Source organism: Macaca fascicularis, chromosome 13, assembly GCF_037993035.2.
Source record: "Macaca fascicularis isolate 582-1 chromosome 13, T2T-MFA8v1.1".
Lineage (NCBI taxonomy): Eukaryota > Metazoa > Chordata > Mammalia > Primates > Cercopithecidae > Macaca > Macaca fascicularis.
The window spans coordinates 56644877-56668902 of NC_088387.1; the positions used below are offsets into that span (position 1 = coordinate 56644877).

The window sequence follows — 24026 nt, forward strand, 5'->3', positions numbered from 1 at the left end:
GGGGGGTTAAATAAAAAGTCATATCAGAAAAATCAAAGCCAGCAAGTTCCAAATACAGTACGGAAGCCAAAACAGAAACGTAACCAACTAGAAGCCAGAATTTATTATTTACTTTGCAGGTTTTTCTAATGCATAAGTATTAAAGCGAGTGTTCTCTTTTCAGACTTCTGGTCTACTATTATGTGCTGCCCAAGGAGATGAGAAGAAACAGACCCTGAGACCGAGGACTGAAAAACAGGACTTTTTTTTTTTTTTTTTGAGACAGGATCTGGCTCTGTCACCAAGGCTGGAGAAGTACCAGTGGCTCAATCTAGGCTCACTGCAACCTTCATTTCCTGGGTTCCAGTCATACCTCCCACATTAGCCTCCTGAGTAGCTGGGACTACAGACATGCTCCTCCATCATGCCTGGCTAATTTTTGTATTTTTTTGTAGAGACAGGGTTTCACCATGTTGCCCAACCTGGTCTCGAACTCCCGGCCTCAAGTGATCTGTCCGCCTTGGCCTCCCAAACTGTTGGGGTTACAGGTATGAGCCACCATACCCAGCAGAACATGTTCTTAAAGCTCTGTACAATTCTTCGTTTTTTTCAACTTAGATAGTTTTGAATATACTACAAATAACATATACGGTGTATTCTGGAAAAATGCCTATGGATACTAGACAACTAGAAATCTGAGAAAAATTAAACGTGACTACCCAAAGCATCCCTTTGATTATTCACTGGAAACCTTATAATAAAAGGCAATGTCAGTTAAACCTCATAATAAAAGAACAGCAAAGAAGCTGCTTTGTTTCCCATGTTTCCTCAACCTCCTGGGCTCAAGTGATCCTCTCACCTCAGCCTCTCAAGTGGCTGCGACTATAGGCGTGTGCTACCACACCCAGATAATTTTATTTTTTGTAGAGACAGGGATCTCACTATGTTGCCCAGGCTGGTCCCAAACTCCAGAGATCCAGCAATTTGCCCGCCTTGGCTTCTCAAAGTGCTGGGATTACAGGCATTGAGACACCATACCTAGTCAAAGAAACTTTTTTAAAATTTTATTTATTTTATTTTATTTTATTTTTTGAGACAGAGTCTCACTCTGTCACCCAGGCTGGAGTGCAATGGCGCGATCTTGGCTCACTGAAACTTCCACCTCCTGGGTTCAAGCAATTCTCCTGCCTCAGCCTCCCTAGTAGCTGGGATTACAGGCGCCTGCCACCACGACTGGCTAATTTTTTGTATTTTTTTTTAGTACAGACGGGGTTTCACCGTGTTAGTCAGGATGATCTCGATCTCCTGACCTCGTGATCTGCCCAACTCGGCCTCCCAAAGTGCTGGGATTACAGGCGCAAGCCACCGCGCCCGGCCCAAAAACTTTTATTTTTTAATTTAAAAAGTTATTTTAAACCAAAATATGCAATTATCTATAACATGTCAGTATTATGTTATTTGGTTCTCATCCCTAATAGACTGTCTCCCTTTTTCTTATATAATTTTGCATGTATTATAGTATTTAATTACAATAATTTGTCTTGGGAAACATTTATTAAAACTACTTTTTTTTTTTTTTTTTTGGTGAGACAGAGTCTCACTCTGTCGTCCAGACTGGAGTGCAGAGGCACGATCTTGGCTCACTGCAAGCTCCACCTTCCGGATTCATGTCATTCTCCTGCCTCAGTCTCCTGAGTAGCTGGGACTACAGGCACCCGCCACCACCATGCCTGGCTAATTTTTTGTATTTTTAGTAGAGACAGGGTTTCACCATGTTAGTCTCAATCTCCTGACTTTGTGATCCGCCCATCTTGGCCTCCCAAAGTGCTGGGATTACAGGTGTGAGCCACCGCGCCCAGCCTAAAACTACCTCCTTTTTAAGTTGATAACATTTTAAGTTGATATAATTATTGATGCAATAAGCCTCATAAATAAAACTCATATACAGACCTTGAATACTGTACTCTTCTAAAGAAGAGGCTTTCCATTGCAAAAAAAAAAAAAAAGAGGAATCCACACCATCATCAATTCAAAAATACTCCCAGTAACACTGACTAAAGCAAGAATTTACATTTTATTTCCCAAAGAGCCCTTCCTACCCACCTCACCTTATTTTCTACCACTTCCATCAGGTCACACACTGGCCTTTCTCCAAACACACTTGACCCATTTCCAGTGCCACACCCTTTTCCCACTGGATTATCCCATTAAGTGCCTAAAAGACTCCTTGGCACATATCTGACAGGCCCAGACATTCTCAATAAGTTCCTGTTGAATTTGTAAGACCATAAAAAAAACAAAGAGCTCTCCCGACATGGCCAATATTTTATTTCCAATAACGAGGGAGGCAGCTGCTAATGGAAATATCAATGGAATATAAGTAGTCCCCTCCATTAAACCCACCTCAAAAGTTAGACATGCACTCCCAAATGTTTACCTTCTCCTTTTTAATCTACTATATATTTGACAGGCATGATTTTATGCTACCTTTTTGAATCTCTGTGTTTTTTATTTAACTCAAGTCAATTCTGAGGACAAATTCCATGCATAAAAAAACAGCTATGCCGGGCACAGTGACTCATGCATGTAATCCCAGCACTTCAGGAGGCTGAGGCGGGTGGATCATGTGAGATCGGGAGTTTGAGACCAGCCTGCCCAATATGGAGAAACCCCGTCTCTACTAAAAATACAAAATTAGCCGGGTGTGGTGGCACATGCCTGTAATCCCAACTACTCAGGAGGAGGCTGAAGCAGGAAAATCGCTTGAACCCAGGAGGTGGAGGTTGCGGTGAGCCGAGATTGCACTGTTGCACTCCAGCCTGGGTAACAAGAGCAAAAATCTGTCACAAAAAAAAAAAAATTAAAATAGCTTAAAAGAGGGAACATCCTATTTAAAAAAAAAATAAGTTTTAAGCCTTTTTTTAACCTTAAATCCATATTTAGCAAAGCAAATAAAAATGTGTATAAAATCTTGACAAATTTTAGAAACTGTGAAAATATTTCAAAGTGTGGTATATAAATAATGTACTTTTCTGGGGCTTATAACTTATTGAGAAACCAAATTCTCTGACATAAAATGTACATAATAAATGTCTGATGAAGTGATTTTTTCTAACAGTTAAGCTTCACCTACCTTGAGCGTACAAAGTCAGAACTGCCTGGATGGCTACATATACACCGGAAAACTGGTAAGTTTCAAACATTACCTGTAAATGCAGACAGAAAGAAAAAAAAGTAGTATTTAGAAATTTACATAATAAATATGTTTTCTTCATGGTCACAAAGTGGAATTAATTGCCCAAAATAGAATCAAAGTGGACCTGAAATAGTCTTCCATTTTCATCAGCTCCTCTTGTTTATTAAAGTCCTGCTGCTACAGAGCTCCAAGTCTGAAGACAGACTTCTGGATACATACTAAGTCTCCAAGTATTTCATAAGTGCGACAAAGCAAAGATTTCTTAGTGTATTAGTTAATGACTAATTAGTGTGAAAGAAAGCTCTCTGTATTGAACAAGACTTTCTTAATTGATGTCCCTTAAGGGAAATATCTTTTTTTTTTCTGAGATGAAACCTCACTCTGTTGCCTAAGCTGGAGTACAGTGGTGCAACTTCGGCTCACTGCAACCTCCACCTCCTGGGTTCAAGCAATTCTCCTGCCTCAGCCTCCCGAGTAGCTGGAAATACAGGCACGCACCACCATGCCTGGCTAATTTTTGTATTTTTAGTAGAGACAGGGTTTCACTATGTTGGCCAGGCTGGTCTCGAACTCCTGACCTCATGATCCACCTGCCTCGGCCTCCCAAAGTGTTGGGATTACAGGTGTCAGCCACCACGTCCAGCCAGGGAAATATCTTTTAATTCAAAGACAAAATACAGAAATTGCTTTACAGAGCTTCACACCCCCTCCCTCAATCTGGGCCAAGAGTGTAGCTCTATCTACTCTGAGCAGCTTAAAAATTAAAAGAAAGAAAGAAAGAAAGAACAACAGTAAAATGGCATGGCAAAGGGTTATTTCCTGATTGCTGGAAAATACAGAAATGGCTTAGCTGCTAAGCCCAGTCCCTACTTGAATCAAGACTGTAATTACATCCTCCTAATGAACTATCCTGGAAGGAGGAGTTGTTTCCTTGGTGCCCTCACTGGTCACACACATGTTCATTCTCTGTAGCCCAGGTTGTCTGGGAATATCCTGCATGATTTTTTTTGGTGATCTAGACTGAGCACTCCTTGACTGGTAGGGTTGCCTATCACTCTGAATATCTATATATTTAGAAATTTTATAATGAAAATTACATAGAATTTAAATTCTACAACTCTGAAAGACATACTCATCAATTAAACAATTAGATAGTCTGAATAGCATTTTATTCCATCATCCTTTATTCCACCTCCACAGGGATGAAAATAGAAGAATGATCATATATATGCACATACCAACTTGAAAGCATGTTAATGAGATTAAGGTAGGACACTATCAGTCATAGACATATTTGTACTCAAACAAATAAGAATATTAAAATGTAAGCCATAAGAAATCATACGGAATCTTTAAAAATGATCTTAGATTTTCAAAACACTTAATACAAAAATTGAGTTTTAATACAGGTTTTAAAAATACTGTCTAACAACATTTTCTTCTAAACCCTTTCAAAAATATCCATCAACATTTAAACATTCATAAACAAAACATTTACATTAAATAGTAACTGGAAAGCTACAGAAGTTATTATATTTCTACCTCATATATACAAAAATAAAAGAACCTTGAAAACTTACTTATTTAAACTATGAGGACCATAGCTCTCTTGTTCTCTCTTTCCTCTGTAACTGCTTATTTCATTATTTCATTAGCATTTTTTTTTTCTGTTTCTTTTTTTTTTTGAGACAGAGTCTCACTCTGTTGCTCAGGCCAGAGTGCAGTGGGGTGATTTCAGCTCACTGCAACCTCCACCCTCCTGGGTTCAAGCAATTCTCCTGCCTCCGCCTCCTGAGTAGCTGGGATTACAGGTGTGCGCCACCACGCCCAGCTAATTTTGTATTTTTAGTAGAGATGGGGTTTTGCCACGTTGGCCAGGCTGGTCTCAAATTCCTGGTCTCAAGAGATCCACCCGCCTTGGCCTCCCAAAGTGCTGGGAGCCACCTCGCCCAGCCTCATTAGCGTTTTCAATCTCCTTCTGCTGGCTCCTCCTATCTCTCTGGTCCTTGGCCTTTTCACCACTGTCTACCCTCTCTTCTTTATTGAACCGTATCATTTATATCCGGATGACTCTCAAGTTTGTATCTCCAGCCCAGTCTTTTCTCTTGAACTTGATCTCATATATATAACTACCTGTTTTGACATTTCTGCTTGGATGTCTAATAAGGACCTACAAACTCAACATGTCCACAATTGAATTCTTGCTCATTTCCCTCCAAACCCTGCTCTACTTTTCTCAGTTTTTCTCCAGACCTCAGTTGATGGTAACTCCATTCTCCAGTCAAGCCAAAACCTTTGGAGTCATCTCTGACTCCTTATTCTCTATTACCCATACCAAATGCATTAGAAAATTCTTTGGCCCTACCTTCAAAATAGACCTATAATCTGGTAATTTCTATTTCTTCTACTACTACTACTCCAATCCTAACAATCATTATCTTTTGCTTAAATGACTGACAAAGTCTCCAACTGTTCTATCTTTCCCTCCTTGTGGGATACTCACAACACAACAGAGAAATCTAAATCTGAGCATCTCCCTTTCCTGTAACAGCCTCATATTTCACCCAGAGTAAAAGCCCAATTCCTAATTAGAGCCCACAAAGCACCAATATTACTTATCCGACCTCATCTTCTGTGGCTCTCCCCTCAACCACACTGGCTTCCTTGCTTATTCTTTAATATGCCAGGCTTGTTCCTAACCTAAGACCTTTACATTGGCTACTCCCTTTATCTGGAACATCCTTTTCCTATATATCCTGGCTAACTCACTTACCCTGTCTGTTTAAACATCACCTTCTCACAACCTATGTAAAATTACAACCTCCCACTCCCCCTTAACCTGATTTATTTTGCCTTTAGCATCTACAGTTGAACCTTGAATAACAAGAAGATTGAACCACACAGGTCCACTTATACACAATTTTTGTCAATAAATCTTTCCTGCCTCCCCTTCCCTCCTCCACCTCTTCTGTCTCTGCCACCCGAGACTGCAAGACCAACCCCTCCTCTTCTTTGTCAGCGTGAAGACAATGAGGATGAAGATCTTTATGATGATCGACATCCATTTAAGGTATAGCAAATGTATTTTCTCTTCCTTATGATTTTCTTAATAGCATTTCCTCTAACTTACTTTATTATAAGAATATAGTATATAATACATAGTATGTTATCAGTAAGGCTTCTGGTCAACAGTAGGCTATTAGAAGTATTTTTGGGGGCAGTTAAGTTTGCACAAGAGTAGGGAGGGTTGGTGCCCCTAACCCCTGCATTGCTCAAGGGTCAACTGGATCGCTTACCTTCTAACAAACCATTTAATTAACTCTGTAACTGCTTATTGTATTAGCCTTTTCAATCTCCTTCTGCTGGCTCCTCCATAAAAACTTAATTAAATTAACTCACTAAATTAAAAACTTAAATTTTTTTGGCCTGTTTTTCCCTGTTAGAATATAGACACTCCATGGCAGTAGGATTTTTTGTTTACTGATCTATTCTTCTTTCCTATTTAGAATAACAACTAGCATATAGTAGATACTTAGTAAAATCTGAAGGAAAACAATTATTTTTATTCTCTTTATCCACAGCAACAGTAAAAAAAAAAACTTTTTTTTTAATTTAACATAATATCACAGAAATACACATATGCATATCCTGCATAAAAACTCACCTCTACAATCTTCTCTCTGTTTTTGGTTGGGTTCATAGGAGGTTCTGTGAGTAAGATTTTACAATTTCTGGTATCTATATTAAGTTTCTCTGGTCCAAATGTGTAGTCCCACAGGTGTTTCATGTCATCCCAATTTCGTACTATGCCATTTTCCATAGGGTAGTTAACTTCTAACATTGATCGTAATTCACTTGCCTCATCTCCAACCATAAGATCCTAGAAAATTATGTCAAAGCTGTAGATCAAAGTTTTGCATATTTGCATATTTTAAGAAAACTGGGGAATAATTAATTTTAATCTTTCTGGCACTTGCAAAATAAAGTTTTTTATTCCACAAGTTAGAAAATCTTTTCTATCAAGAACAATGTCTTAGAAAGTTTAATCATGGATAATAAATTTTTATGTACAATGTGGTTTAAATCAATAAATTGACCTTACCTTTAACACAAATGTTTCCAAAAGAAGAGCATTAGCACAAATAAACCCCACATTTTCATATTTTGGAGGGTTTTGTATGAGGTTTCATCTGTTTCTTTTGCTCAATTGTTCAAAAACTAAGGCCTGTGATATGTGAAATAGTACATCAGGGGGAAAAAAACTTGTAGAAAAATGCTCAATGCATGCAGCACAATTCTTTGCACTAAATATCAAAATGATAAATGTAAGTACTATAAAGCATAATGAAAGAAGCAAAAAATAAAATGATTCTTTATTACTCTATAATAATGCATACATACACCAACGAACTTATAAATGGCACAAACTTCTATCTACATATGCCTGAATTAGAATTTAAACTGTTTCTACATATGCCTCACCAAGGTGAATGAAAATCTGTAGAGTTATAAAAAAATTAAGATATAGGCAAACAACCTATCCTTTAAAATCATCTCCTGAGCAACACTTTCAAGTTTAAAGTACAATATTGGAAAACTACACCATCACACATGAAGCATAATACTCACAAGTCTTGTCTCCAATGAGAGCATACTTAAGATGATCCACATTTGAAAGTCACATTTTGTATACATAATAAGGCTAAGGACGTCCTAGCATTTAGATTTATTTTTAGAAAACAGCTAGTCAAGATGTTAAATAATATTAATTTCTACATATGTTGATAAATTCAATAAAACACAACTAGTATCAGAAGCAGATACTTGCTACAATACATTAAGTTTTAATTATGGAGAGACAAAAAAAAAAAGCAGCAGCAAAATTAACACAAGATTATTTTTCTGAGACTGAGTCTCGCTCTATTGCCTAGGCTAGAGTGCAGTGGCGTGATATCAGCTCACTACAACCTCCTCCTCCCAGGTCCAAGCGATTCTCCTGCCTCAGCCTCCCGAGTAGCTGGGATTACAGGCACCTGCCACCACGCCTGGCTAATTTTTGTATTTTTAGTAGAGATGGGGTTTCACCATGTTGGCCAGGCTGGTCTCAAACTCCTGACCTCAAGTGATTCACCCATCTCAGCCTCCCAAAGTGTTGGGATTACAGGCATGAGTCACCGCGCCTGGCCAACATGAGATGTTTTAAAATGAAGGCTTAAAAATACATGTTTTTTTTTAAAAAAAAGGCAGGGCGCGGTGGCTCAAGCCTGTAATCCCAGCACTTTGGGAGGCCAAGACGGGCGGATCACGAGGTCAAGAGATCGAGACCATCCTGGCTAACACGGTGAAACCCCGTCTCTACTAAAAAAATACAAAAAACTAGCTGGGCGAGGTGGCGGGCACCTGTAGTCCCAGCTACTCAGGAGGCTGAGGCAGGAGAATGGCGTGAACCCGGGAGGCGGAGCTTGCAGTGAGCTGAGATCCGGCCACTGCACTCCAGCCTGGGTGACAGAGCGAGACTCCGTCTCAAAAAAAAAAAAAAAAAAAAAAAAAAATCAGAGATGAAACCAAGATGAGGACTCAAACAAAAAAACAAACAGATCTCTGGAAAATCCACTAAAAGCAACATCAAAAACTACAACAAAGTTAAAAACAGATGCTAGAAATGTTCAATAAAAATGTCTGTTGCAATTTCTGATGAAGTTAATTTAACATAACTTACTAACTTATTACTCAAAGTTCTGAAATATTAAATGTTTAGACTCTTTTTTTTTTTTTTTTTTTTTTAGATTGGGTCTCACTCTGTCACCCAAGCTGAAGTGCAGTGGTGCCATTATGGCTCACCACAGCCTCAACTTCCGCAGGCTCAGGTGATCCTCCCACCTCAGCCTCCCACGTAGCTGGGACTACAGGTTACATGCCCAGCTAATTCTTGTAGTTTTAGGGGTTTCACCATGTTTCCCAGGCTGGTCTTGAACTCCTGGGCTCAGGAGATCAGCCCACCTCAGCCTCCCAAAGTGCTAGGATTACAGGCATGACTCACCACGCCCAACCAACTGTTTAGATTCTTCTATGAGGAATATGCAAAACAGAAAATCTGTATTTGTGAATTCTAGTTAATAACATGCACATGTTGAAGTATACTGGTATCTGCAACTTACTTTGAAATCCATTAAAAAACAAGATGCAATGATGAATGAATAGATGAACAGATATGTAATAAATCAATATGATATATATTAATGTCAGAATCTAGGTGATGGATATACAAGTTTCATTGTAAAATCATTTCAGTATTGCTATGTTTTCTTAATACTGCTTAATAAAATGTTAGGAGTGAAATCTATACCTGTAATTATATATACTATTTTTGTTACTAACTTTTCTCTACATCCTTTTTTGTGTTGTACAATATAACAGATTAGATAGTTAGGTAATATAATCAGTATTATTTCAATCAATTTGAAATAAGTCTGATCTGATTTCAACAGAAATTTACTTTTTATTTAACGTACGAATAGGGGCTTACATTTACATGACCCAATGCCAACTCTAAATAAATGCCTCATGTATCGACTTCTAGGACCACACATACTATAAAGGATTAACTGAAAGAAATGTTTAGAAATGAATATCCTTGCCTTCCTTAGAACAAAGAGGACATTTAAAACAGAGTATTAACTTATTTAAGAAGTACAAAGTTTGACTATTCAAGCTATCCAATTAAAAAATTTTCATATCTAAAATTTTAAACAAAAAATCCTACTAAGTGTTATATAACTTGCCTTCATCACTCAGAACCAAGTTATAAGTGATCAGATCAGACCTCAGGTATTAACCACCTGCCCCACCACTGAACATCACCTAACTGAAAGAATGAAAAAAATCACAATAACTGAGATGCTGTTTCAAAGGTATTTATACTTCATGAAAAGTGGGTAGTAGGGATTATATTTGCCAAGAATTATTTTGAACAATGTCACCTCGTATTAGAATACAAGTAAACTCAAGTTCAAAAGCACAATTAAATCCCTAGAAGAAAACTCCACTGAAAACATTTGTTTGTTTGATTGTTCAATTAACTAATAGAGGTAGGGTCTTGCTCTGTCGCCCAGGCTGGAGTGCAGTGGCCCTGTCATCACCCACTGCAGCCTCAAACTTCTGGGCTCAAGCGATACTCCTGCCTTAACCTGCCAAGTAGCTAGGGAGGCACATATTACTATACCTGGTTACTTTTTTAAAAACTTTCTGTAGAGACAGGGTCTTGCCATGTTGCCTAGGCTAGTCTTGAACTTCTGGGCTCAAGGTATCCTCCCACCTAGTCCTGCCAAAGTGCTGGGATTAGAGGCATGAACCATCTCACTAGGTCAAAAACTTCTGTTAAAATAAGCCTACACCATTCTCTACAAGCACACCCTTTCCTTTTCTTTTTTTGAGATGGAGTCTCACTCTGTTGCCCAGGCTGGAGTGCAGCGGCGCGATCTCAGCTTACCGCAACCTCTGCCTCCTGGGTTCAAGCCATTCTCCTGCCTCAGCCTCCTGAGTAGCTGGAATTACAGGCACGCGCCACCACACCTGGCTAATTTTTGTATTTTTAGTAGAGAAAAATTGAACTCCTGACCTTGTGATCTACCCGCCTGGGCCTCCCAAAGTGCTGGGATTACAGGCACGAGCCACTGTGCCCAGCAAGCACACATTTTCTTAATCTCATTAGAATATTAACACAAATATATGATCTTTTATTTATGATAAATTTCCTCTTTTAAATGGTTTTGTTTATTCAAAAGAAAACTTCACAAAGTTACTATTACTAGTTAAAATATATTGTATTAGAAGTGTCTGATTTTTGTCAGAGATTCTTACAAACAATATTAAAAACAAACCTGAAAAGTGTCTACTACAGAAGCACTTACACTATCACAGAAAAATACAACGAAAGAGTTAAATGTCTGAGATAAGCCCAGCAAGCTTTTAGTTGAAAAGAAAAAGGCACTGCACAATGTTATTTATTTGGGGGGGGGAAATCTGTCGTTTATAGAAAAGCTTTACCTTTTTCTTATTTATCCTCAGATAACCTTGTGAAATCTGCTCATCAGTAAGGATGATATGGAAAGAATTCTCTTTTTTCTATCTATGGTTCGTTTACATATTAAAATTTTACTCCGTTTATTAAGCACACATCTGATACCATACTAGATGCAAATATATATACAGGCTATGACAGTCAATGTTCAATTTAACACTGGTCAATAAAGTGAATTTATTCAAATGCAACAACTTCACTTGAATTTTCTGGATCACACATATCCAAATAAAGTCATTTTATTTCTAATATGCACAACACATTCCATTTTAACTATAACATTCATCTACAAGAAAAACAAGGAAAACAATTCAAAACTATGTTAGTAATTAGTTCTTGTTTGGTCCATTGTACGCAATCAGGAAAGTATAGGACTTAATTAGTTGCTATCAAATTGAAGCAATGAAAAAGGTTAAAAATCAAAGTATTTAAAATAAAAATATGGAATAACCCCCCCTCCCCACTACTAAAGGGACACAAAACAACAACTACTGTCCCATCAAGCAAAAGTGGAAAACAAACAGAGCATGTGTGTAACCTCACTTACCATCTTTTTGTTATTCTACTTCAACGGGTCAAGAAAGGTGAAGAGAGAGAAGGTAGAAGTAAGAGTCAGAAAAGGCCTAAATAAAATCCTCACTGAAATGTTTAAACATACAAGCAATAGAGACAATTAGGTTGAGGTCAGATGCAGTACTACTATATTTAATGGAGTTAATAATTAGGGCCAAATTAACAAGGACAGTTATTCCTGAATGCAAATTAACTCATTAAACGATTTAAATTTCCATTTTTTAGTCTACCACATTTTAGCTAACAAGACACAAAAAGTATAAGTCAAAATACTAAGCACAGGAATTCCAAAAAGTAAGCTTCTTTAATTCATTACTGAATTTAAGAACTTTAATTAAGAAAAATAAATGATAACAGCAAAGGTCTAGCTGAGTAGGCATAGAGTCAGATAGCTCAGGGTTGTTTTTCCAAGCTCTAATGTTCAAGTTAAATTTATTTGACATAGCTATCTTTTGCTGTTTTCTACTGGAAGAACAATTTAACTTGATAGGCTTACAAGATTGCACAGAGTGAACAGAATTGAGCCAATAGAATACAGAATGACAAACCATACAAGCAAATACTGCTAGGGAATTCCTTGGCAAAAATGTTTTATTAGCATATTGACAAATTTGATTTTTATCACTTGGCCTTAAAAACGAAGAACGTGGGCATGAAGAGATGTGTAGTTATTTGTGCCTATGTTGGAAAATAAAAATGGCTATACAAGGTATTTCTTCACACCTCAAAAATTTCATTGTCCCTCAGTATATAGCCATTCTTTAAAAACCTGACACTGAATAAAAAGTATAGCCTTCAACTTCATTAAACATTTATCCTTATCACTATTATTAGCTAATTTCAAGTCAAAGTTCATTTAAGATAGAATTCATTCAGAATGAAAGGAGTTCACAATAAGCAAATAAGGAATCCCACAAATATTCCAAAAGCTCCTTAAAAAGGAAAAACTTCTATTGAGTGTCCCATTTTATTTTTTTTGTTAACAGGAGAGGCCAGAATAATTCACTACTTTAACTCTTTAAAAAAAAAACTAACACAGAACCCAAGTTTCAGCTTGTATTTTTATTCATTGTGTAACTCAACTCTCTATCCCAAAAGCAGAAAGCTACATGCAAATCTCTACCATCTATTACCAACTACCTACATCAAACAAATGTCCCAAAGAGATATACTCTAATGCATATTTCAAATGACTCATAACCTTACACTGAAGGCTTGCTAAAGACTATCCAGATAGGACCAACAACGCTAGCGTGTTCACAAACAATTCACTAAAAAAAACCCTAAATTCTACTGCATTCTGTATAACTTGATCCCTCAGTCAACTAAAGAACTTAAAGCCAATTGGTGACCACTGTCCTCTGACTGTTCTCTTTCTTCTCAAATATTCTAACTCCTACTTGATTTCTGATCCCTTTAATATGGGAGAAAAATCTATCATCTTTTCATGTAGTCTTTCATGTTAAATACAGCGAGTAGGCAGTGAAAACTTTCCTTCCTCTACATGGTAAAATATATAATGCAAGGCCAAATAAAGGCTCGCATGACTTCCTTCTGCACATTATGGAAATAAGTTGTATTAATGAAAAGAGGAATCAATGAGAGTTACACCCTGTGTTTTCCTAAATGGCTACATAAAAAAGTAGAGGGATCAGGCCATAAAAACATGAAGAGAAAAAGTCTAAGGTGCCAAAGAGACACTCACATACAATGACAAATATATGGAATTGAAAGACATAAAAATACCAGGCCGATTTCTTTTAAAAATCATATTATGTACATAATAGGACTTAAGTCACTAACACAGTGTTTCACATTAATGTAACACACTTAAGTATTTTACTCCAACAAGTAATGGCATCAAGCCATACATAAACAAAATCAGATGAAATTAACTTCAATTTTTGTGCACCTGTTCAGGTGTTGATATAAATTAAAAAGATGAGAACTTCTGCCCTCCCCTTTGCTTTTTATGGCAACATATTTTAAAACTACTTAAAAGAACTGTTAAACTACTTTTATAAGAACACTTCACATGTCTTGATTATCATTTATCAATAAATAAAACATTACCTTGATTTCAATGTTTCCCACTTTGGTGGTTGATCTGATAATAGGTCTTCCAACCAAAGCTGGGAAGATGTGTTCTGGAAAGTTAGAGCCTGCATATCCACACTTCACAAACTGGAATGAAACAGTAAAATAAAAGTGGGTTAGCATCAGGGTATTTACTATATTTTAAGACAGCATCTGAAAAATATCACTTTGCATTTATATAACATTTTAAACTTTTGGTGCTTTCAGTCCACCCAAAGTAGCCACTCAATCTATTGCAACCTCTCCACTTTACTTCTTTCATGGCACTGACTACTTCCAGGGTTCATGTTTATTTACTGCTAAATAAGTGCCTAAGTCCCCTCACTAGAGCAAAAGCCTCATAAGAGCAGGGAGCTAAGCTGAGCAGTTCGTGCTGGAATCCGATACCTATCAGAGATCCTGGCACAGTACTCACTCCAGAAGTATCTGTGGGATGGACAAATTCGCTGAACAAATGCTAAGTTGTTTTTGTTTTTGTTTTGAGGTGGAGTTTCACTCTTGCTGCCCAGGCTGAAGTGCAATGGCATGATCTGGGTTCACTGCAACCTCCGTCTCCTGAGTTCAAGTGATTCTCCTGCCTCAGCCTCCCAAGTAGCTGGGATTACAGGCATGTGCCACCAAGCCCAGCTAATTTTGTATTTTCAGTAGAGACGGGGTTTCTCCATGTTGGTCAGGCTGGTCTCAAACTCCCAACCTTGGGTGATCCGCCCACCTAGGCGTCCCAAAGTGCTGGGATTACAGGCGTTGAGCCACCATGCCCAGTCAAATGCTAAGTATTTTTAAAAAGAGAAATGTGAGAAAATGAACAGAACTAAAGCTTCAATTCTGAAGCAGACTTTCATTAATTTTGGGCAAATCGCTTAGACAATGTCATTTTCCAAAATGGGAAAACTAAGTATCATTTAAACTAATATCATGATACTATGAAAATAAACATTTATTAGGCATTTTTGGCTATTTGTTTATTTTTAGACGGAGTTTCACTCTTGTTGTCCAGGCTGGAGTGCAGTGGCGTGATCTCAGCTCACTGCAACCTCAGACTCCCGGGTCCAAGCAATTCTTCTGCCTTAGCCTCCCAAGTAGCTGGGATTACAGGCACCCACCACCATGCCAACTAATTTTTGCGTTTTTAGTAGAGACAGGGTTTCACCATGTTGGCCAGGTTGGTCTCGAACTCCTGACCTCAGGTGATCTGCCCACCTTGGCCTCACAAAGTGCTGAGATTGCAGGAGTTGAGTCATCATGCCTGGCTAGCTATTCACATTTTTATATTTAGATAAATGTATTTAGTAATACCAGGTAACATAATTTCATTTTCAGTGTACTGCTCCGAGGAGAACATATCATCGATGGTGATAAAACTTCCATTTTATACATAAAAAACTGATATTCTAGGGGATTTAACTACAGTAAAACTTAAGAGAGAATCAAGCTTTTAATATTTTTTTAATTTAAAAAATATTTAAAATTTAGAGTTCGGGTCTCGTATGTTGCCTAGGCTGGAGCACAGTGGCACAAGTGCAGCTCACTGTGGCCTCTAACTCCTGGGCTCAAGTGATGCTCCCGCCTCAGCCTCCCAAGTAGCTGGGACTACAGGTATATGCCACCAGGCCCAAATAAGTTTTTATTTTTATTATTTTTTTTTGAGACAAGAGTCTCACTCTGTCGCCCAGGCTGGAGTGCAGTGGCTCCATCTCAGTTCATTGCAACCTCCACCCCCCAGGTTCAAGTGATTCTCGTGCCCCAACCTTTTGAGTAGCTGGGACTACAGGTGTATCCCACCATGCCCAGGTCATTTTTTTTTTTTTTTACCTTAATCCATCAAGATAGCAAAAATCGCACTATTTCACATTACTTCAAGTGTGAAAGCATTAACAGTTATAATAACAAGAACTAAAATAATTGGCTGGGAGTGGTGGCTCACACCTGTAATCCCGGCACTTTAGGAAGCCAAAGGGGGTGGATAACTTGGGCCCAGGAGTTTGAGACCAGCCTGAAACTACACAGCAAAACCCCCTTTCTACAAAAAATACAAAAATTAGCCAGGCATAGTGACACACACCTGTAGCCCCAGAAACTCGGGAGGCTGAGGTGGGAGGATCACCTGAGCCCGGGGAGGTCGAGGCTACGTTGATCCATGGATTGTACCACTGCACTCCAGCCTAGGCAACAGAGTGAGACCCTGTTTGGGGAAAAAAAAAAAAATGGCTGAGTGTGGGTGCTCACGCCTGTAATCCCAGCACTTTGGGAGTTTGGGAGGCCGAGGCAGGTGGATCCCTTGAGGTCAGGAATTCGAAACCAGCTTGGCCAATATGGTGAAACCCCATCTCTACTAAAACTATAAAATTGGCCGGGCGTGGCGGTGCATACCTATAATCCCAGCTACTCGGGAGGCTGAGGCAGAAGAATCGCTTGAACCCAGGAGGTGGAGGTTGCAGTGAGCCGAGATTTTTTTTTTTTTTTTTTTGAGACGGAGTCTCGCTCTGTCGCCCAGGCTGGAGTGCAGTGGCCTGATCTCAGCTCACTGCAAGCTCCGCCTCCCGGGTTCACACCATTCTCCTGCCTCAGCCTCCCGAGTAGCTGGGACTACAGGCGCCCACCACCTCGCCCGGCTAGTTTTTTGTAGTTTTAGTAGAGACGGGGTTTCACTGTGTTCACCAGGATGGTCTCGATCTCCTGACCTCGTGATCCACCCGTCTCGGCCTCCCAAAGTGCTGGGATTACAGGCTTGAGCCACCGCGCCCGGCCAGTGAGCCGAGATTATATGAATGCACTCCAGCCTAGGTGACACAGTGAGACTCTGCCTCAAAAACAATAATAAAATAAAATAATTTTAAAAAAAAATTATACTGGCTACTCTGGGCACACTGCCTATAGGGTAGCCCTGCTCTGCAAGAAGCAGTAAAGAAAAAATAAAAATTATAATTTTAAAGTTATATTATTTTTCGTAGAGACAGGGGTCTCACTGTTGCTCAGGCTGGTCTTGAACTCCCAGCCTCAAGCAATCCTCCCACCTTTACCTCCAAAAGTGCTGGGATTATAGGCATCAGCCACAGTGCCTGACCCCAATTTTTCAATAATATAAAACTGACAATCTGATTACTTCTGCAAATAATAATAATAATTAGTATTTTTAAAAAATCAAGGCCGGGCGCAGTGCTCACGTCTATAATCCCAGCATCTTGTGATCCCAGCTACTGGGGAGGCTGAGGCAGAAGAACTGCTTGAACCCGGGAGATGGAGGCTGCAGTAAGACAAGATCACGCCACTGCACTCCAGCCTGGGCAACACGGCGAGACTCTGTCTTAAAAAAAAAAACAACAAAACACTAAACCATGATGTGATACAATACAAAGAAAACATTATTTTCTAAACTATCATTTGGTATCATTGGTATCATCTTAATCCTTGAAATTCCTCCTCCATGTCAATCATTTTAAGACTTGGTGACTTTGTTCTTTCATTGTGTGCAGTAAGGCTGTGTTTAAGAAATAGATTTTACCATATATAGTTTCCTCTTCATAGCAGTGTGGTTTAAACTAGTTCCCTTACTTCCCACTGAGTCATCAAATGGTTAAGAATATGAACAGTATAATATTCTTTCAAGCAAAAATGAAAAATTATGTCTGCATCTGCTCTAAAAGTACATTTTTTTCTCTTCCAAAAAATAAAAATAATAACCTGGGATTTATAAAGCCCCATTTCGGCTTATTTAATATTTATTTTCCCCTTACTAATTTTATCTCATGGTACTGATGTTATTTAGTACGTTAACTGCACAGTGACAGTTCTGATCTTAGGCCACCAAAAGATTTATTCTACTTACTCCAAAGCATTTTGCAAGATGAAATCAAATTTGATTTTGGTTTGTTTCTGTTTCAAACACTCCTAAATTCAACATATAAAGTAGCAGAAGCCTGATAAAGCAGGCCACAATCAGCTACAAATGTCAATTACATAAATGCGAATGCAGTTATTCTAGCACTATAAGCTTCTCTGTACGACTGGACCTTATTAAGCACTATGCCAGCAACATAGCAAGCACTAGGGAAACCTTCATTTTGTTGGTGATCTAACTCACTGCTGATGAAATCACCCTAGTCTGGTAACAAGACACACAACACCAGGGGCCTGGGCCGAGCTCATGAAGAGGACCTAAACCTAGAGTTTCACAGACCTCCAGATTTTCACCTATCGCCCAAGTGGCTTGATTTCAGAAGGAGGTTCAAATGGTTAAAAACCACATAAACTATTGGATCAAATGAGTTTTCCTCCTCTGGGCAATCCTGCTGAGACACTGGTCAAGCTAGGAGATAGAAAATCGAGCAGGACCAACATCGGGCTCATGATCGTAAGGACACACTTGTTTCCAGGCAAGCTTGTCCAACCCATGGCCCAAGGGCTGCATGAGATCCAACACAATTTCATAAACTTTCTTAAAACATTTTTTTGGCGATTTTTTCAGTTCATCAGCTATTGTTAGTGTATTTTACGTGTGGCCCAAGACAATTCTTTCAATGTGGCCCAGGGAAGCCAAAAGACTGGACCCTCCTGTCCTAGAATACTTAATTTGGGTCTGCCAGAGGGGTTAAAAAAAACATCAATTTTTCGAAAAGCTTGTAAGTTTATTTTTATTTTTTACTAGCTATGGGGTCTTGTTGTATTAACCCAGGCTGGTCTCAAACTCTTGGCCTCAAGAAATCCTCTCACCTCGGCCTCCCAAAATGCTGGAGATACAGGCATGAGGAACCACACCAGCCAGCCTACAATTTTATTTATTTATTTATTTATTTTCTGAGACAGAGTCTCGCTCTGTCGCCCAGGCTGGAGTGCAGTGGCCGGATCTCAGCTCACTGCAAGCTCCACCTCCCGGGTTTACGTCATTCTCCTGCCTCAACCTCCCAAGTCTCGCCCGGCTAGTTTTTTGTATTTTTTAGTAGAGACGGGGTTTCACTGGGTTAGCCAGGATGGTCTCAATCTCCTGACCTCGTGATCCACCCGTCTCGGCCTCCCAAAGTGCTGGGATTACAGGCTTGAGTCACCGCGCCCGGCCCGAAATACATTTTTTTAAAATCTGGCAAGACAGAGGTTTGAATGAAACAACTTTTTTTTTTTTTTTTTAATTGAGACGGAGTTTCACTCTTATCGCCCAGGCTGGAGTGCAGTGCCACTTCCTGGCTTCAAGCGATTCTCCTGCCTCAGCCTCCCAAGTAGCTGGGATTACAAGCATGCGCCACCACGCCCAGCTAGTTTTTGTATTTTTAGTAGACCGGGGTTTCACCACGTTGACCAGGCTGGTCTCGAACTCCTAACATCAGGTGATCCGCCTGCCTGGGCCTCCCAAAGTGCTAGGATTACAGAAACAATTTTCAAATAGTTTATAAATCAGTGCCTTAGTCAGATTTTACAATTTTTGAATCTTAAAGGTTAACATTACCTGTATTCTGAAACGAAAGGTGAAAAAGGGCCTGGGGGTAGGATAACCAACACTAATTAACTTCCCCTAAGGCCAGTGCAATTAACAGTCTTGTGGGGTCCTAGGTCACCCAAAACCACCCAATGGAACAGGCTGTTCTCGGCGGGCCTGCACCTGGGCCAAATCACCAGTATGCAGAACAAAAAGTGAACGATGCGCTGCCAATCTGGACCCCTTCCCTCGAAAAAAACTAAAAGCCCAACAAACACAGCGAAAGGGCTGAGGTCCACACTCCATGACAGCACTTCCCTTTTTTTTTTCTTTAAAGTAAACCCGCTTCCTGCTTCTCGTTCGGTATATCTTCAACTATACAGGAAGAGGAAGGCCTCTAGGTCTTTCTCCGTTTTACACACCGGCGGCCCTGGGGAAAAGAGCCCTTCTCGGAACACACAAACCGAGCCTTTTACCCCTCCGTCCGCTATAGCCCAATTGCCCCCGCTTGAGCGCGAAGCCGGTCCCCGCCGGGCGGCCAGTAGGCTCTGCGTCCAGTGCCGGTCTCGCCAGCCGGAAAGTTGCGGGGGTGGCAGGCTAAATGGGCGGCAGGCTCAGGGGAGACCAGGGTAAGACCGGCTCGCTCCCACGCCCGCGGAGGTGGGAGGCACCGCCCCGCGCCCCTTCGCCCAGAGAGCCGGGAGGTGCAGCCCAGGAGGCCGAGGGCCCGCGCGCCCGCTGCTCGTCCCCGTCCGCGTCTGTGGCCGCCAAGGCCTCCTCGCCCGGCGCTTACCCCGGTGCCGTTGTCGCACACCACCACCTTCCTGCCCTGGCTGTCCATCGTTCGCCCAGGGGAGAGCCGCTGCCGCCGCACAACCTACAGCCGCCGCCGCCCGGCCGTTTTCTCTTCTTCCTCCTTCGTCTTCCCAGCCCCTCCTTCGGCCCAACTTCTCTCCCCCGACCGGAAGTCGCCGCCCGGCTCCGCCCGTCATTTAGCTGAATGTCTGCACGAAAAGGGTGGGACGGGCGGGCAGCGCGACTGGCAGCGGTGAGCTCCAATTAAAGATGGAGGAGCGTCGAGGTCCCTCCCGCAGCTCCGCTTCCGGCTCGCCTGTCCTGGTAGCTACCCAGCCGGGTTCTTTGCTGCTTCTAGTTCCCGGCGCTTTGCTGGGCGTTAATGGCGGCCAACGTTGCAGGTGCTGCCGCTTTCTCCCTAAAGTGTCACAGGAGCTAAGGGAGCCGCTTAACGAAGTGCAGAAGACGCAGGCAGGTGAAGGACACCGATTCTGCTGCGGCAGTGGAATGTGGCGGAGAAACCGGCGGGTAGGGCGGGGAGCAAGCCTGGTGGCCCTAGCGGACCCCACCATGCCACAGGGCTTGGTGTGTCATTGCTTCTGGGCCTTTTCCGCGGACAGAACTGGGATGGATACACACATGCTTATTTGAAATCATGCGTTTGTTCCATACTCCAATGTCAGCCCACCCCTTCTTTGCCCAAGTTGCTCTGTGGTCAAGCGAACGAGAGCAGGTGCCTGCATTTCCAGCCTCGTGGCCCACCGCCTCCTTCTTCCAGTAGTCCCATGTTGCTTCACACCTCTTCAGTACATGTACTTCTGTGAACCCAGAGCCTTAGCTTTGAAATCAGACAACCCCAGTTTCAAACGTGGTGCTGCCAATCACGAGTTTTGTGATTTTGGCATACCCCTGTCTGCATGGGGATAATAAGTTCTATCTCCATAGGTGTGGTGAGGATAAAATTCTATGCATAGAGGAAATGTTCATTCAGTGGTAGCTATTTCTAATTCTGTTCTTCTGAACGTATGATTCTATCTACGATGCCTCATTTTTTTTTTTTTTTCCTTTTTAATCAATTGGCAAACTTGTGCTCTGAGACCCAGCTTGTCACATCTCTGATGACGGCTGATATCCTCAGGATGTTCCTTACTTCCTTTCTCGCTATTACTTTACTATGAATATATGAATAACGTGTTTATTACATGCAACAAATATTTATTAGATGAATGACATTAAAATTCACCTTTAAAATGCCATCCTTTATGAGAGGTGAGAACTAGAACTTTTCCTTCGACATGGCTGTACATGTTCAACAACTAGAATGAAACAGGGATCATGAACCCTCAATCCAGTATTCTTTTTATAATATAGCTGCCTGCCAGTTTTCACTGTTCTTTTATTAGACCAGTGATTTTCAAACTTTTTTAAAGGCATAGAGTGCTTTATTCAAATTTAATCTTATGTGGAACCCTCAACACATAAATATTAAAATAAAAATAAAGCTGCTATTGTTGTAGTTGGAAGTTTGAGAGGTTAGACTAGGTCTCAGAGAAACATCTCTTCCCTTTGCCTGCTTTAACAGTCAGAGAAGTACCTCAGCCAGCAGAAAAATTTATCTGTTTATAAATTCCTTGAGTATAGAGTCCATATCTTATTTTTTTGGCCTCCAATGCTAGTGCTGTGCAATTTTCTTGAAAGTACATTTTATTGGTCTCAGCAAATTGAACTCAAGCATTTCTGTGTTCTTTTACTTTTCCCCTTTGTGGACTTAAATGGATTGCTAATTTGTATTTTTAAAGAAAGAACATGAGGCCAGGCGCGGTGGCTCACACCTGTAATCCCAGCACTTAGGGAGGCCAAGGAGGACAGATCACCTGAGATCAAGAGTTCGAGACAAGCCTGGCCAACATGGCGAAACCCACTGCACTCCAGCCTAGCAACAGAGCGAGACTCCGTCTCAAAAAAAAAAAAAAAAAAAAATTGTCAAGTTTGGTCCTGAGATTTATATGAAATGAAAAGGAACCAGAATAAAGGGATTTTGAAACACAAAAAGATGGAGAACTTCCACCAACTGAATTCAAAACCTATTATAAAGCTACAGTAATGAAGACTCTAATACTGGCATAGAGGCAGATATATCGATCAATGGAATTGAACAGATAGTCCACAAATAAACCTTTACATTATGGTGAACTGATTTTCAACAATGGTGCTAAAACAATCCATGGGGAAAGGGTAATCTTTTCAACGAATGATGTGGGAGGGGAAAAAAAGAACTTTGATTCTTAGCTCACATCACACATAAAAGTTGATTTAAGTGGATCGTGGGCCTAACTATTAAAGCTAAAACTATAAATTTCAGGAAAAAAAAAGAGGAAAATCTTTTGATATTAAGCAAAGTTTGCTTAGATATGACACTAAAATCATGATCTACAAAAGAAAAAATTGGTAATTGACATAATAGAAATTTAAAGCTTTTAGTTCATATATTGAAACAAAAAATCTAGACCAGGACAATGGCTCACATCTGTAATCCCAGCAGTTTGGGAGGCCAAGGTGGGCGGATCGCTTGAGCTCAGGAGTTCAAGACCAGCCTGGGCCAGATGGTGAAACCCCATCTCTACAAAAAATACAAAAATTATCTGTAGTAGTCCCAGCTACTTGGGAGGCAGAGGTGGGAAGATGGTTTGGGCCCAGGAGGCGGAGTTTGCAGTGAGCTGAGATTCCGCCACTACACTATAGCCTGGATGACAGAGCCAGACGCTATCTCAAAAAAAGAAAAAAACGAAAAATCTTGGTCTGTCTTAGGCAAAAAGCAACAACAAAAAAAGTAGAAAATAAAGCAAAAGGGCCAGGCACAGTGGCTCACGCCTGTAATCCCAGCACTTTGGGAGACTGAGGCAAGTGGATCACCTGAGGTCAGGAGTTTGAGACCAGCCTGGCCAACATGGTGAAACCCCATCTCTACTAAAAATACAAAAATTAGCTGGGTGTGGTGGCGGGCGCCTGTAATACTAACAACTCAGGAGACTGAGGCAGGAGAATTGCTTAAATCCAGGAGGCAAAGGTTGCAGTGAGCCGAAATCGTGCCCCTGCACTCCAGCCTGGGCAACAGAGCATAACTCAATCTCAAAAAAAAAAAAAAAAAAAAAAAAAAGCCATGAACTAGGAGAAAATATTTGCAAATCATATGTTCAACAAAGGATTTGTATCCAGAGCAAAGAACACAGAAGACAAATTACCTAATAGTGGGCAAAACATTTGAATAGATATTTTACCAAAGAAGATTTATGAATGGCAAGTAAGCACATAAAAAGATATTCAACATCATTAATCATTAGAGAAATGCAAATTGAAAGCATAATAAGATACCACTTAATACCCACTAGAATGGCTATAATCAGAAAAATAGAAAACAAGTTTCGGCAGGGCTAGGTGGCTCATGCTTGTAATCCCAACACTTTGGTAAGCCAAGGAGAATGGATCACCTGAGGTCAAGAGTTCGAGACCAGCCTGACCAACATGGTGAAACCCTGTCTCTACTAAAAATACAAAAATTAGCTGGGCGTGGTGGCAGGTGCCTGTAATCCCTGCTACTCGGGAGACTCCAGCAGGAGAATCACTTAAACTTGGGAGGCAGAGATTGCAGTGAGCCGAGATCGAGCCACTGCCCTCCAGCGTGGGTGACAGAGCGAGACTCCATCTCAAAAATAAACAAAACAAAAAAGTAGAAAACAAGTTTGGCAAGAACATGGAGAAACAAACACTCCTATATTCCTGGTGAGAATGTAAAATGGTACAGGCACTTTGGAAAGCAGTTTGACAGTGTTTTAAAAAATTAAGCATAAGGCCGGGCGCGGTGGCTCAAGCCTGTAATCCCAGCACTTTGGGAGGCCGAG

General features: G+C 40.5%; 1 protein-coding gene across 1 annotated transcript in view; it reads right to left on the bottom strand.

Annotated features, from left to right (window-relative positions):
* Nucleotides 1–20272, bottom strand: part of ACTR2 (actin related protein 2) — a 38204-nt gene extending 17932 nt beyond the window's left edge. The window contains exons 1-4 of the mRNA XM_005575730.4: nucleotides 20126–20272; nucleotides 13902–14012; nucleotides 6840–7055; nucleotides 3113–3185 (exon numbers count right to left, since the gene is read on the bottom strand). Coding sequence (XP_005575787.1) covers nucleotides 3113–3185; nucleotides 6840–7055; nucleotides 13902–14012; nucleotides 20126–20173 — 448 coding nt within the window. The 5' untranslated portion in view covers nucleotides 20174–20272. The remainder of the gene's footprint in view (nucleotides 1–3112; nucleotides 3186–6839; nucleotides 7056–13901; nucleotides 14013–20125) is intronic.
* Nucleotides 20273–24026: the final 3754 nt, after the last annotated feature.